At 40.4% G+C, this 16,329-nt stretch overlaps 1 protein-coding gene across 1 annotated transcript in view; it reads left to right on the top strand.

Annotated features, from left to right (window-relative positions):
- The window catches only part of LOC115466840 (AT-rich interactive domain-containing protein 1B-like), a 58,847-nt gene that overhangs the window by 26,743 nt on the left and 15,775 nt on the right, over positions 1–16,329 (top strand). Inside the window, exons 4-6 of the mRNA XM_030198385.1 lie at positions 2,404–2,554; positions 14,015–14,131; positions 16,043–16,139. Of these exons, the coding sequence (XP_030054245.1) occupies positions 2,404–2,554; positions 14,015–14,131; positions 16,043–16,139 (365 nt within the window). The remainder of the gene's footprint in view (positions 1–2,403; positions 2,555–14,014; positions 14,132–16,042; positions 16,140–16,329) is intronic.

Raw genomic sequence — 16,329 nt, 5'->3', positions numbered from 1 at the left:
AGGTGGTTTATCAAATCCCATCCTCTTTCCCTTTCCATCTGTCTACTGTATCCACCCTCAAATTCAGCCTTGTAGCCACAGTTTTTCAAAGGGCAGACTAGACCCCAGGCCTCAATAGGTGCACTCGGAGGCAAAGATATCTAATCTGAATGACACACTGATATGGTTATCTAGACTCTGATCACAACATTCTAAACAGGAAACGGACAGTTTTCAACCCCGACGCATGATCACACCCTAACATTTTGTCTAAATCACCCCAACCTATTTACCAATACTTCTTTATTGTACTTGTCACTGTAATAGTACCCCTACACTGTATTTTTTCACACCGGAGTCTGTAACCACCTCTCCAGAACTATGTAAGCCACTTTGAGCCTACTAATAAGTGGGGAAAGGTGGGATACAAATGCAACAAATAAATAAATAAACATTTCCAATTGCATACACTGTGTGTGTGTTTCTGTGAGCCAGAAAATATTGTCCTTCAAAATGGCCGCATAAGGACAAAGACTCCACATCAGAGAGCCAACTAGAGTACCAGTGCAGATGGAGCTACTTGGCTTCCAGGAGCAAGTCCTCCTCCCAGGGACTGAATATCAAGTCCTGCCCTAGTAAATGCCTAAAACAAAAGTCATTGGCCTTGTAATATTCTCTTCCATATGCTTCTGTTCAACAGGGAACAGAAATATGAAGTGGTGTCTGCACTGAGGATACTAATAATGCTCTTTTCCTCCCAATCAGCACAGACGGGAGCTTCAGCACTGATGAAGTAGCCTGTAGTACAGAAAATTGTAGAACAACCCATCTTTATAGCCAAGGCAGATGGTGCCTTTCGTGAGCTAATGCTAGTGCTTCAGTCGCATCTCAAAGTGAACTATAAACAATTTCTCAAAACCTCTTCAGAGAGTGTCCCCAATCACTGGAAGAAACAGAGCCATCCAACAATGAACCCGTCCAAAGGTCTGGAGCCAGAGCATTGGAACACCTCCACTTTACCAGAGAGATAGATCATCTACTCATTCAGAAACTGTAAGGAGCTGCACATTTCTACAGGAAAGGGACCTTATCTCCTGCACCCAGTGAGGAAGTAGCATTCTCACCTGCATCAGCATCACAACCCTGGGACATTTCTAATGTGGTGACTTATAGGGAAGGGAATCAAGAGAACTACTATTAGATCAATCACTATCCATACCTAGGGACTTTATGCCCATCAGAGAATCTGAATTAACCTAATTTGATTTCCTGCCAGCCAGTCACCAAAAAACTGAACTTCGAATACAATTTCTAGAATTCTTGAACTGCCTGATCAATTTGTGGGGGTTGAGACCAGCTTTAAGTAGGCAAAATGAACCAGGGAGTATTCAAGTACTCCTCCCAAGAAGGGGACCACAAGACTGAATTTCACATTGATATTGTCTAGTGTGTATATGCCTTGAAAATGGAGCAAAAATGCACCAAATTAGAGCCATGACCTCTTTAGTTGCTCATCTACACTCGGTGCTAATTGAGGAAGTCTGCAAAAACAGCAACTTAGTGTATGACACTTATACTACTACCTGATCAACCTTTCTCAACAGCCAAATAATATTACAAAGGCTCCTCAACTGTTAACCCATCTCTGTTTACCCCCCACTCTTGTTTTTCTTCTCTGGGTTATGCCATACAGTAACAAGGAAGGATGGTAGGGAGTAATCCTAAATCAGATTCTTTACTAGTTTGGCTGATTTCACCCTGCTTCTCAACAGTTACCTGTAATAAGGGTTCTCTGTAGATAGTAGGATAAATTTACCTACCCACCTACTTCCCAGGAGAATTGCTGTTCGAGCTTTGACATGTACTGAGGGATAAGGAAATTCCAGTGCGTGCTTAGGAAAACTGAGTCTTCTGAACTGTAAATGTGTAGTGTCAATATCTGTGCTGTCAAATATCACCCTCTGGTATGTCTCATTTATCCTATCTATGGAGAACACTTGTTACAGGTAAGCAATTCTGCTTTTTTGCCACTCTAAATCCTCCTACACTATATGGAATGCCTGAGCAACATGGAATCCCCCCCACTTTCACTAGTTGACAGGCCATTTCCTCCATGAAGATCTCTCTCTCATCTTTGTGACATACCTGACCCAAGTTAAACCCAACAGACAACTGACTTGGACCGAAGTTGTCTACACTGCAGAACTATTACTTGAGTCGTAGATCAACCTATCTTAACTGCTTTTAAATCTCGTTGATATTACAGAAACAGGTAATCCACCCTTTGGTGGACATAGTAATTCTAGTTGTGAGGTTAGTACTGGTCATTATTTTTAAAAAAAAAATTGGTTTTACAATCATTTGTCATCTCTTAGTGAAAAAATGACTAATTTCTATTTTGGGTTTGTTTTTTTTTAAATGCAGCACCTGGCAGTAATGAAAGCTTCATGTCCCCTGGACAAGTGCCCAACAGTAGCATGCAGGATATGTACAACCAGGCTTCCTCAGGAACCTTATCTAACATGGGCATGGGCCAGCGACAACCGTTCTCTTATGGGCCTGGCTATGATAGGAGGTGAGTCTCTCAAATATTGGACATGTGCACTAGTCCACATTAAATTTCATCTGCCACTTAGATGCCCAGTCTCACCATGAGCGTCTGGTTTAATATCAAGCTGCGAAGATTTGGAATGTGATACTGATAAGTATTAGGTCTATGGTTTCCTATCTTTCTTTCCGGAAGTCGTTAAAGTCTTATTTTTTTAAGGAATACTTATTGTCTGATAATAATCAATGAAGGCAATACATTTTAGTTTGCAATATTATTAATTGTTGTTGTAGTTTTCTGATGTGATTGTGATCAGTTTTTTAAAGATGTCATCCCTCTCAGAACTCTATATGAGGGGGAAAGTGGATTATAAAAGCCTAAAGTAAAGTCTTGTAATATCCCTCTGCAATTACTCACAATGTGCTGGTGGTCTAACAAGTTACTCAAAGCTGTTGGATGGTGAGTCAATTGTGAAGAATTGTAGGCGGACCATACAAGGCTGGAAGACTGAATGTCGAGACCAGAGGTGAGCAACCTAGTGGCGTAGCCACCACTTAGGGCTCAGGCCACCCAACAGTAGCGCACATTTAGCGGTAGCTAGTTGGGATCCTAAGCTCCGCCAGCTGATGGTAACGAAAACGCTACTCCGGACGATACCGGCACCTGTGCATTCTCAGTTTTCATCACATGCCTACTGCAGACTGCCAAGGTGGAAAGAAGCATTATCCCACCAGCTGAGATATATATTTTTTTTTTTGAGGGGGGGGAGGAGAACACTTGGTGACCACCCACTTCTTACCCTGGCCCACCCAAAATCTGTTGTCTGTCTATGCCTCTGGAGCAACCTGTAATCCATGGGCCAAATGCATCCCTCCATTGAATTGTATGCGACACCCAAGACCATGGGAAGTATATACAGAAAACATTGTTAACCAAAGTTTGGGGAATTTTAAATACTGTATTTCACAAATACTTTCAGAATAGCCACTCTAGCAATTTGTTTCCATCCTTTGTAGTTAAGTTTTTATTTATCACTGAAGGTGTATGGAACTCTGCATTTCCAATCCCAATATAATGTAATGTTGCAGCACACTAGGGGTAGTACTGATATTCACGTGGCACTCTGAGTGTAAAGATTGCATACCCCTGATCTAGATGGATGAAATTTAAGGTGGACAAGAGCAAAGTGCTGTACATAGGGAAACATAATCCGGACTATAGGTATTTGATGCTGTTCTTCAATAAAAATGAATGAAACATATTGCAACTCTAAACTACTTCCCTAGGTATATCTACACACAGCTTGCATAAAAGTAAACACACGCTTTCTGTTTACATAACGTTTTGGAGGCTTATGTGGTTGCACAACTTTATAAACCCAGCAGCCAGACTGATATATGGTAAAACATGATTCGAAAGCGCTAAACCCCTTAGAGGAAAGCTGCACTGGCTCCCAATCAAAGAACGGATCATCTTCAAAATCTGCACTTTGGTCCACCAAATCATCTACGGCGTAGTCCCAAGATACATGACAGACCTCATAGATCTACCAACTAGAAACAGACTCGGATCAGCACGATCATACCTAAACCTACATTACCCAAACTGTAAAGGTGCTAAACTACAAAACACTGTATGCATCCAGCTTCTCCTACATAAGCGCACAACTATGGAATGGACTCCCGTATGCAGTGAAAACAATACATGACCACCTCAACTTCAGGAAATCATTAAAAACACACCTCTTCAAAAAGAGCTTATCCCACCGATCCAACGTAAATCCCCATACCCAGCAAAACAACATAATCAATGATTGTACTGGACAATTTACTATCCTCTTTTCCCTCGACCCCTTGACGCCTGATTCACTTCTACCTCTTTTGACCACAACACAATCTTGTATTTGTTATCAACCGAAATGGCAAACACTTTTACGGTACTTTGTTAAGCCACATTGAGCCTGAAAATAGGTGGGAAAATGTGGGGTATAAATGTAACAAATAAATAAAAGCCCTATTCTTCATGAGAAATAGGTTTTGCACGCTAGAAATGGGTTGTGCACTTTAACTCAAACAATGTCTGCTGGGAAAATCTTGAGGTTCAGACTACTCGTCATCATCAATCTTCTGGACACCTACAGTGGTCTTTGGAACAATATAAATGGCACCAAGAACCTGTGTCCTTGCTTAATCAATTGCTTGGAAATACATTTGCCTTGTGTTAAAAGAAACAAAGAAAGAAAGGTACAGTATATATTATTGTTTACATGTCACACGGAATGGTTTCTGATCTTTAAACAAAATGCAATATTAGACAGGAAACCTGAGTAAACATACAACACAGTTTTTAAATTGTTACTTCATTTATTTCATATTCATTACTTCATATTCATCTCAATTGAGAGGAAGCTCTGAAATGAGGGGGCATACGATGAAGGTGAAAGGGGACAGACTCAGGAGTAATCTGAAGAAATACTTCTTCACAGAAAGGGTGGTGAATTTATGGGATGGCCTCCTGGTGCAGGTGATGGAGATGAAGACTGTATTTGAATTCAAGAAAGCTTTGGGACAAGTTCATAGGTAAAAAAAAATAACTGCCCCCTAAACTTAATCGCATGTTGCAGGCCCTATGTTTTAGCTGAGTCCTCTCGAGAGAATGCAGAGTTTAGCTGGAATAATACTGTAACACACTCAAGTTAGCACACAATCCTAGGAGGTCTTAAATACCATCTAAATTATCAATTTCTCACTAAATAGCATAAAGGATGAGCATACTATGATATTTAGCGTAAGCTTGGTAACCCCTCTTTTGCAGATGATATCCTTCATTTGCATGTTCAGACGCATAGTTTTTCCATTACGTTTTTTGAATTACTTCAGCCTGAATGGTAAGATCTTTCTGCATAGCTGGCTATGTTCAGTATGCACATGAGGGTGTTAACATGCATCCCTAAGTTTATTGCATAAGCACCATAGTGCTGAATTTATAAACCAGCATTTCAGTTGTCTTTATACCTTAACAGGGTCTTGGACTTCTTAAGATCTCCAGTATCATTTTTAACATAAACATAAGAATAGCATACTGAGTTAGACCAATAGTCCATCTAGCCTAGTATTCTGCTTCCAACAGTGTCCAATCCAGGTCACAAGTACCTAGCAGAATCCCAGTTAAAACAGTCATTAATCAATTAAGAACTGTTAAAGTGGCAATTAATGCATGATAACAATGTGGTGTCCATATACCCTCATTATTTTACTATTTGTGCCTAACCACATTATCCCCTCAGTCCCATGTATAGTGCACTTAGCTGAGTTCTCTGATCTTCTCCAGCCGGCTGGTAAACGTTCTCCTATGTTTCCAACCCTGTCTCCTGTTCATGAGATCATGAGGTGTGCGGTAATGCTTTCACTGGTATGAGTGTATTCGGATTACTTCGTAACCCCGTTCCTTCCTTTCTCTTTATATGGGTATATGGACATGGAATAAATTAACAATTAGTGTGGTTAAGAAACTTTGATGTAAGATGTAACAGTATGTGTTGATTCAAGCCAGCCAATGCAAAGCCAAGTAGTTTTTGGTATGGTACAAATAATAACAATTGGGCATTAAGACCTATGATAAGAATAACCCCACAGAATCCCTGGAATCCTTTATATTAAGGTTCTGTTTCACCAGTTGGTGATAGACCAGGGGTGGAGGTGTTGAGGTCAGTTTGACAAACTAACAATAGTATTGGGGGTCCTGGTTAACACATACGACAATCCTTGGAAGTAAGATATTATAGATTATAGTAGACCAAGGAACCCAAATAAAGGAAAAATAAAGTAGTATACCATATTTTGTATTGTTACTTGAATATTTTTACTGCTGTAATTGCCTATTGCTCATGTTTCATCTATTCTTACTGTACACCGCCTTGAGTGAATTCCTTCAAAAAGGTGGTAAATAAATCCTAATAAATAAATAATAAATATATTTTTAGTTAATTTATTGGGCTTTATTAAGTGCCTTTAAAAGCAGATTAACCCAAGTCGGTATACAGCAGGCCCAGTTTAACATGAAATTTACAATGTTGTTAGCAATAGTAAAATGACCAAATACATACAAATGAAATAAACTTGGATATATAATGTCTACAAACAATACCGTAATAGCATGGAAGACTGTTCAAATAACACAGATATAATACAATATCAGCATTATATTCATGAAACACCTAATAAGCAAGCAATAGAACATTCAAATAACATAGATATGATGTTAATGTTTTTCTGTCCAGCTGAGAGGCCAAGGGCAGATATATAGATGGGGACAAGGTGGGTAGTACAGGGTCAGTTGGGGTAAAAGATGGGTGGCTAAACTTAAGGCAAAATCTTTGTACAGTTAAACAAGATATAAGGATCTGGTTTAAGTTACAGAGTGTGTAACAAGCTAGTCCAGGTGCGGAGTAGAGCTAGTCTTGAGTTGTACATAGCCCCCCTGGGACTAAGTTTCAGAGTGTGGGGGCTACTCCTGAGAAGGATCCCCGGCAAGTATCACATTGCAGAATTTCTTTTGATGAGTGTACAGATAGTGATGATCTTTGAGAGGACCTTAGAGGTCTCAAAGGTATGTAGCTAACTTATTTTTTAAGTACTGTGGCCAATTTTGTCTGAGGACCTTGAAAATCAAACACATAAATTAAGCCCTGTAAGGTACTGGTAGCCAGTGTAGTTTTTGCAGAAAGGGTGTAATGTGGTCACACCGCTTGCAGCTTTCTATCTGCAGGAAATCCAATACGTTAGCGCTAAACTTTCAAAAAGGAGACTATGATACAATGAGAAGAACAGTGAAAAAAAACTTTAAGGAGCGACTGTGAGGGTCAAAAATTTACATCCGGCGTGGATGCTGTTCAAAAACACCATCCTGGAAGTCCAGGTCAAATATATTCCGCGTATTAAAAAAGTAGGAAGGAAGACCAAACGACAGCCAGCATGGTTAAAAAGTGAGATGAAGGAAGCTATTAGAGCTAAAAGAAAATCCTTCAGAAAAAGGAATAAGGAACTGACTGAAAATAATAAGAAACAGCATAAGGAATGTCAAGTCAAATGCAAAGCGCTGATAAGGAAGGCAGAGAGGGACTTTGAAAAAAAGATTGCATTGGAGGCAAAAACACATTGTAAAATATTTTTTAAAGGTATATTAAAAGCAGGAAGCTGGCAAAAGAATCAGTTGGACCACTAGATGGACGAGGGGTAATAGGAAAAGTCAGGGAAGACTAAGCCATAGTGAAGAGATTAAACAAATTCTTTTTTTCGGTCTTCACCGAGGAAAATTTGGGAGAGATACCAGTGCCAGAAATGGTATTCAAAGCTGACAAGTCGGAGAAACTGAATGAAATCTCTATAAACCTGGAGGATGTAATGGGGCAGTTTGACAAATTGAAGAGTAGCAAATATCCATCCCAGAGTACTGATAGAATTGAAAAATGAACTTGCAGAACTATTGTTAGTAATATGTGATTTATCATTAAAATCGAGCATGGTACCGGAAGATTGGAGGGTGGCCAATGTAACACCGATTTTTAAAAAAACGTTCCAGAGGAGATCCGGTAAATTATAGACCGATGAGCATGACGTCGGAGCTGGGCAAAATGGTAGAGACTATTATAAAGAACAAAATTACAGAGCATATTCAAAAGCATAAGCCAACATGGATTTCGTGAAGCGAAATCGTGCCTCACCAATCTATTACATTTCTTTGAAGGGGTGAACAAACATGTGGATAAAGGTGAGTCAGTTGATATTGTGTTATCTGGATTTTCAAAAGGTGTTTGACAGAGTAACTCATGAAAGACTCCAGAGGAAATTGGAGAGTCATGGGATAGGAGATAGTGTCCTATTATGGATTAAAAACTGTTTAAAAGATAGAAAACAGAGAATAGGGTTAAATGGTTAGATTCTCAATGGAGAAGGGTAGTTAGTGGGGTTCCCCAGGGGTCTGTGCTGGGACTGCTGCTTTTTAACATATTTATAAATGACCTAGAGATGGGTGTAACTAGTGAGGTAATTAAATTTCCTGACAACACAAATTTATTCAATGTTGTTAAATCACAAGAGGATTGTGAAAAATTTCAAGAGCACCTTACGAGACTGGAAGACTGGGCGTCTAAATGACAGATGACGTTTAACATGAGCAAGTGCAAAGTGATGCATGTGGGAAAGGGGAACCCGAATTAATGTTAGGAATCACCGACAAAGAAAGGGATCTAGATGTTGCTGTTGATGATGCATTGAAACCTTCTGCTCAGTGTGCTGTGGCGGCTAAGAAAGCAAATAGAATGTTAGGTATTATTAGGAAAAGAACAGAAAACAAAAATGAGGACATTCTTATGCCTTTGTATCGCTCCATGGTGCAACCGCACCTCGAATATTGTGTTCAATTCTGGTCTCCGCATCTCAAAAAAGATATAGTGGAATTAGAAAAGGTACAGAGAAAGGCGACAAAAATGATAAAGGGGATGGGACGACTTCCCTATGAGGAAAGTCTAAAGCGGCTAGGGCACTTCAGCTTGGAGAAAAGGCGGCTCAGGGGAGATATGATAGAGGTCAATAAAATAATGAGTGGAGTTGAACGGGTAGACGTGAAGTGTCTGTTTACTCTTTCCAAAAATACTAGGACTAGGGGAACTCAATGAAGCTACAAAGTAGTAAATTTAAAATCAGTGAAAATTTTTCTTCACTCAACGTGTAATTAAACTCTGGAATTCGTTGCCAGAAAATGTGGTAAAGGCGGTTAGCTTAGCAGGGTTTTAAAACATTTTGGACGGCTTCCTAAAGGAAAAGTCCATAGACCATGATTAAAATGGACTTGGGGAAAATCCATTGCTTATTTCTGGGACAAGCAGCATAAAATGTTTCGTACTTTTTTGGGATCTTGCCAGGTATTTGTGACCTGGATTGGCCACTGTTAGAAATGGAATGCTGGGCTTGATGGACCTTTGGTCTGTCCCAGTATTTATTTATTTGTTACATTTATATCCCACATTTTCACACCTATTTGTAGGCTCAATGTGGCTTACATAGTACCAGAGAGGCCTTTGCAGACTCCGGTGTGAACAAATACAGGATGATGATGTGGTATTAAGATCAAGTTTATGTGGCACAGCCACATTAGGGAATCGTATGGCAATACTTGTGTACTTATGTACTTATCAGTCGGGCTACAGCATTTTGAATTAGTTGGAGCTGATGCAAACTTTTTTTGGTTTGACCAGTGTACAGGGCCTTAAAGTAGTCTAGTCATGATATTATCATGGCACGGACCTCAGTGGTCAGACTCGTCTTTTCAATATATGGAGAGAGTTTGTAGTTGCCGCAGGTGATAGAGACAGTTTTTAAAGGCTGTTTGAATTTGCAGGATCAGAGTGAGTGATGAGTCCAGCAGTATCCCAAGATTCCTGACCTCTGATTTTAGGGGGAGTTCATACGTCCCAAAAGTTATTTTGAAGTCAGGTACTTGTCCATTTGTGTTAGGTATCCGAAGAATGTCTGTTTTGGTTGAGTTCAGGTAGAATTTGTTGTTTTTTGCCCATTCCCGTGTTGTGGTTTGAGAGGCACAGTTTATTCAAAGCTGGTTCATTGGACAAAAGTAGTTGCACATCATCAGCATTGATGTAGAATTTTGTGCCAATTGACCGAAGCAGCTCAGCCAGAGACTTGAGGTAGATATTAAATAAAATGAGAGATGGTATGGATCCCTGTAGCACCTCACAGTTCAGTGCCCAAGGCAGGGGCGTAGCCAGACCTTGCCGGGAGGGGGGGCCAGAGCCCGAGGTGGGGGGGCACTGTTTAGCCGCCCCCCCCGAGCCGCCGCCACATCGGACCCCCCTGCCGGCCTGCCCACGATCCCCTTCAACCCCCCCTCCCACCACCAATGCTCCCCTGCCGTCGCCGCCCGCCCCGTCGCCGCAAATGATACCTTTTTTGAAGAGAGACTTCCTTCCGCGGTCGAGTAGCGCCTTTCTTCAACGAAGTTCCGGCGATCAGCTGTTTCGATGCCGGCTGCCAGCGTCGAAACAGCTGATCGCAGGTACTTCGTTGAAGAAAGGCGCTACTCGAGCGCGGAAGGAAGTCTCTCTTCAAAAAAGGTATCATTTGCGGCGACGGCGGGGGAGCGTTGGTGGCGGGAGGGGGTTGAAGGGGATCGTGGGGCAGGGGGCCAGGGCCAAATCTATGGGGGCCCGGGCCCCCTCAGGCCCCACGTAGCTACACCACTGGCCCAAGGTAATGATGTGCTGTTGCTCAAGAGAACTGATTGTTGTCTGTCCGACAATTAGGATTTAAACCACGTAAATACTGTGCCACTGATACCTATTTCTGCCAGCCTTGTAAGCATGACAATATGTTCCACAGTGTCAAAGGATCTAGCAACACTAATATTGAGACAGATCCCCTGTTTCTGTTCAAATCATCGAGAAGGAACAGAAGAACTATCTCTGTTCTATACCCAGGTCTGATGCCAGACTGACATGGGTCTAGCCAATTACTTTCATTTGGCCAGTCGTTGAGTTGAATTCAAACTGTCTATTCTATAAGTTTTGCCAGGAAAGGAATGTTAGAGACAAGTTGGTAGTTTTCAAGCTTGTCCTCAAGGGAGCTCTTTTTTAGTGGGGGGAGGGGTGCACCATAGCTCTTTTTAGTGTTGTTGGCAGCTGCCCTTCCACAAGAGAGGAGTTAACAATTTTTGTGGTCCGTTCAGTGAGGCTTGTACTTGCTTGCTTTACTGGGCAGGGATCAAGAGGGCAGGTTGCTGACTAGACCTTTCAGGATTTTTTTTCAAGAGCTTCTTCTGTGACCTGGTTGAATGAGTCCCAGATGGCTGGCTGTGCATGGTGGGGAAGAGGGAGTGTTTTCCTTGTTAGTTGGTGAGAGTTTTGATGGGACTGTCTGTAGGTCCTGATGGAGACCTTTAATTTTATTGGCAATGTATTGTGGCAAAACTCATTGCTGGTTCGCTGTGACTGGGAGGGCTGGTTCTGTTCTAGAGTTTGCAGTATTTTAAATTTTGCTTGGTTGAATTGCAGCTTTTTCAATGTGTTGAGAGAAATATAGTTTTTGGGGGTTTTTTGGCTGTTGTTAAGGCTTGGCAGTACATTGCCATGTGTTTCTTTCAGTTGAGCCTGTCTTTATCTAGGCGAGATTTGCGCCATTTTCTTTCAGGTACACAGGGTTCTCTCTCCCCTCCTGCCCCTTTTTATAAATGCATACCCATTTCTTTCAGTCTACACAGGGTTCAAGGTGAATTAGAAAAAGAAAAACTAGAGTATAAAACCTAGGAGTACACAATAGGACAGTTATGTGTAATGCCACGGAGTAGAACATTCTAGTAAATTAACATGATGTAATAATTTTAGCAATAATATGGTCTTGGAGTAAAATAGTTTTATAGCCCTTTTAAAAAAGAACATAATTGGTCTCATGGCGTATTTCCATTGACAGTAGATTCCATGATTGCACTGCTTGATAAAAAATGATGCAGTGAAGTGTTTAATAGATTTTATACCTCTCGGTTCAGAAAAAAACAGCATAAATTGATTTTGAATCAGGTGTTTTGAAAAAGAGCAAGCAGGAGAGATTAAAGTATACACGTAAGATGGTGCTATGCCTTGAGTAATTTTAAAAATTATACAGTAGAGCTTGAACAAAATTCTTGCTTCCATAGGTAACTAATGAGATTGGAAGCATAGTGATGTCACCCTCTTATATTTACTGAAGGAATAAATCAGTCTTACACACACAAGTGCTAATTTTGTCCCCTACCTATGTAAGCATTGGATTTTCAAAAGTACATATATAAGAGGAATCAGTGAGCCAAGTTCTAAACCTCAAAATTTGACATTTTGTGGTGGTTTTTAAGGACAGAGAGATAAGCACAATTACTCCCTCATTCTCCCCTCAGATACCCAGGCCCAAACAATCACTTAGCTCACGCTTATCTGTGGTTCAAAGGAAGAGTAAATTATCAACAGAGACATTTTTTTGAAATATTTGTGTATTTTCCTTGTGAAGTGGAAAGTATGTGTATATTTAAAGTCTGCCCAGTTCATGGCCAGAGCATGCCTCCTCAAAATCCTGTATATGCTGCAGATAAGTAACCTGAAGAAATACTTCTTCATGGAAAGGGTGGTGAATTCGTGGAACTACCTCCTGGTGGAGGTGGCAGAGGTGAAAACAGTATCTGACTTCAAGAAAGCTTGGGATAAGTTTGGGAGTGAAATGGAGAGCAGATGGCATGGATGGGCAGACTGGATAGGCTATATGCCACCTGATATTGAACACCATTTAACCTGCCAGGAACGGCTCCTGGCCAGTTACATGGCATTTAACTGGCTATCTGGCAATATTCAGCGGGAGATAGCTATCTCCCGCTGAATATTGCCAGTTAGTGCTTAGAGGATAACCAGTTATATTGTGCAATATAACTGGCTGTCCACTAAGTTTGGTGACCAAGTTAGGCCGCCGAAATAGCAGGCCTATCTTTGACCGGTTTCAACTTAACTGGCCAGTGCTGAATATTGATTTGTTTGGTCAACTTAAGTAGAGGAGTGTGGTAGCCGTGTTAGTCCACTCTTAAGGTTATCAATAGAAATCAAACAAAATAAAACATGGAAAAGAAAATAAGATGATACCTTTTTTATTGGACATAACTTAATACATTTCTTGATTAGCTTTCGAAGGTTGCCCTTCTTCCTCAGATCGGAAATATTTCCGATCTGAGGAAGAAGGGCAACCTTCGAAAGCTAATCAAGAAATGTATTAAGTTATGTCCAATAAAAAAGGTATCATCTTATTTTCTTTTCCATGTTTTATTTTGTTTGGTCAACTTGAAACCACCCAAAAGTAAACCGGATATTCAATGCCGGTCACTGTAAACGGCCCGTATTGAATATTCGGTCTCAGCGCCGACCACAGGAGGCAGCCCAGCTACCTCCTGCGGTCTGAATATTGGCCCCATGGTCTTTATCTGCCTTCATTTTAATATGTTTCTAAGGCGTGGCTACTTACACATGTATGCCCATACACATATCTGCACTAGCTTTTTATATGTGTCAATTCCACCTAACCTTTCCATAATGATCTCCTTATGCTGTAAGCTGTATCTTATATACTCCTATATATATATATATATATATATATATATATATATATATAATGTCATTAAGTCATCTGTGCATTTCACACGCAGGCATTTTGTTAGTTTTTCTGCTCTTAGTAAAGGGAGGAAAGCCTTTCGGCCAGTCACTCATCATAGCTGGCAGAATACACCATGTTTTAGATTGCAGTGTATAGTCATTTGAGTCCATGTTGCAATTTTACTTGAAAGTCAGTTTATACCAGAAATAAGCTTACAATGAGATAGCTTGATTCTGTTTTTCAGAAATCAGAGTAAAAATAAAACTGAATGTGTATTTTTTTAAAAATATGATTTTACCTTGCATTATTTTAGGTCAGAACACAGCATGGGTCCTGAAGGCAATATGGGACCACCTGCTCAAAGTAACATGGTGCCATCTAATAGCGACCCCAGCATGTACTCCCCCAATCGTTACCCTGCTCAGCAAAGGTAAAGACTATTTTGTGCACTTAGATATTATGTCAGCTCTACAGAGGCAATAGATTTAGCTTACCTGGTCTGTGGCCCTTAAATGTCTGTCAGAGTGAGCTGCTAGTGTTTACAAGCTGATTTTCAAAGGGAAATTCCTTGACTGCAAAGGCCACAAGGCTTCATTTTTAGCCAACAATGCATTGCAAGTGCAGAGCTTGCAAGTTAAACAATATATTCCAGTACCTTTTCCCTGCAGAGGTGCAGTTTTCTAAGGGTGTTTTCCACAGGTAGATCTTTACAGAAATCACTTTGTAAATTGTTCCCAAAAGGCAATTCTAGAAGTTGGTGCCTAGTGTATAGAAAAGTAGCACATAATTGACTGATTGGCAGTTAAACATGTAAGTGCTAGATGCTATTCTTCAAACGATGCTATTCTGTAAACAGTACTCCTAAGGGGGTAAGCTATGAAAGTGGGCTATCATTAATATGGGTTATTTTACCACAGCTTGTGCCTTTGTGTACAATGAGACCCTTTGCTAAAATAGCACGACTTGTGTAGTAAAATAACCCATCTTATCAGCAGCCAACGTTGATAACATTTCATCCCTAAATCACTTACTGCTGGATTCTATATATAGCACCGAGATTTACGTGCGGAAATGGAAGCATATTCCTTAATGCGCATAACCTGATTGGCTAACAAACCAATCAGCATTGATAATTGCCAATTAACAAGCAATTATTGACACTAATTGGTATTAATTAGAATTTACGCGCAGAACTATCTAGGCATATTCTATAATGTACTGCGCATAAATTCTAAGTCGCATAGTTGGAAAGGGGGTGTGGCCATGGGCGTTTCTAAAATCTATGCGTGTTCTTACAGAATACAACCGGTCCGTGCCTGATTTAGGCGTCGGAATTTACACCAGGTTTTACTTAGCGTAACTGCCCCGCGACTAAATTGAGTCGTGAGGACAGGCCCTCGGCGATTCTATAAACCGCATGGAAATTTAGGCTTATTCTATGAAGTAGGCCTAAATTAAGTCATACTTTTAGAATGCACTTAGGCGAATTTCAGTTTGGTGCCAAATTTTTAGGCATGATATATAGAATCTAGTCTTAATGTGCAACTGTCAGGGAGCGTACATGTGAGTAGAGCGTGCACATGTCGTGGGTATGTCACCAAGTGACACACACGATTATAGAATATTATTAACTGCACACATGGCATGGTGCACTTATCACACCCACTTATGCCAGTCATTCACCTGTCATAAATTGGCCAATGTGGCCTTGCACTAATAATCTATAATGGCTTAATTGTGCCTTTAAGCCATTATAGAATTGACACTGACTGCCTCTTTGTGGCACTGAAAATGAGGTGCAAAACCAAGTGGGGTTCACAATTTCCACAGAAGTTCAACAGCACGAAAGGAAGTAGAAAAGAAACCAACTTCAAGAGATCAAACAGAATACCAGGATAAGATGCTCCAGAACAGAAACTTTATTCTGAAGTTGGTTTCTTTTCCACTGAAAATGAGGTGCCAGTTTATAAATGTACTGCCTTAGACTTTGGTGATCTTTCCTGCTCTGAATAGCTGGATGTGAAGGGTTCTGCTTTGGAAGAAGCATCTCTTGCAGTTCCTAACCATGTGGCCCTGTCAGCTTGTCATCAAGGAAGAAAACTGGAGAAGAATAAAATGGGTGCTTTTTGGAGTGTTACAGAATGATTATGTCTAAGTATACATACAGTGCAAAATGTCATTCTATAAACACCATGTACCTAGTTTATTTTCATTTTTTACCAAGCCATGTATCCAGCACAGAAGATCCTATGTGCCAGGAAGTAGAAGAATAAAAGTGAATACTGTTTGCTACAAAGAATTGGGTAATTGATTGCTGTTAACTATCTTTTGTATGTCTTAGGCATGAGCCTTATGGGCAACAATTTCCCGGACAAGGCCCCCCTTCTGGACAGCCCCCCTATGGAGGACACCAATCTGGAATGTACCCTCAGCAACAAGTAAGAGATTATAACAAAGCAATTTAAACAATCTGCATGTTCTTTAATCAAAACTTACTACATTCACAGTATCATTTTGTAAAGGTGTATAAGCAGTTCAGTAAGTTATAGTAGTCTTTGGTGATTGTATTTCTTCAGCAAAATAAGGATGTGATTGATACTTTCTATCAGAAATTGCTCTGTTTCATCA

Source organism: Microcaecilia unicolor, chromosome 3 (genome assembly GCF_901765095.1).
Source record: "Microcaecilia unicolor chromosome 3, aMicUni1.1, whole genome shotgun sequence".
Classification (NCBI taxonomy): Eukaryota; Metazoa; Chordata; class Amphibia; order Gymnophiona; family Siphonopidae; genus Microcaecilia; species Microcaecilia unicolor.
Note: the sequence above shows the minus strand (reverse complement) of the source record. Positions and strands in the feature narration are given on the sequence as shown.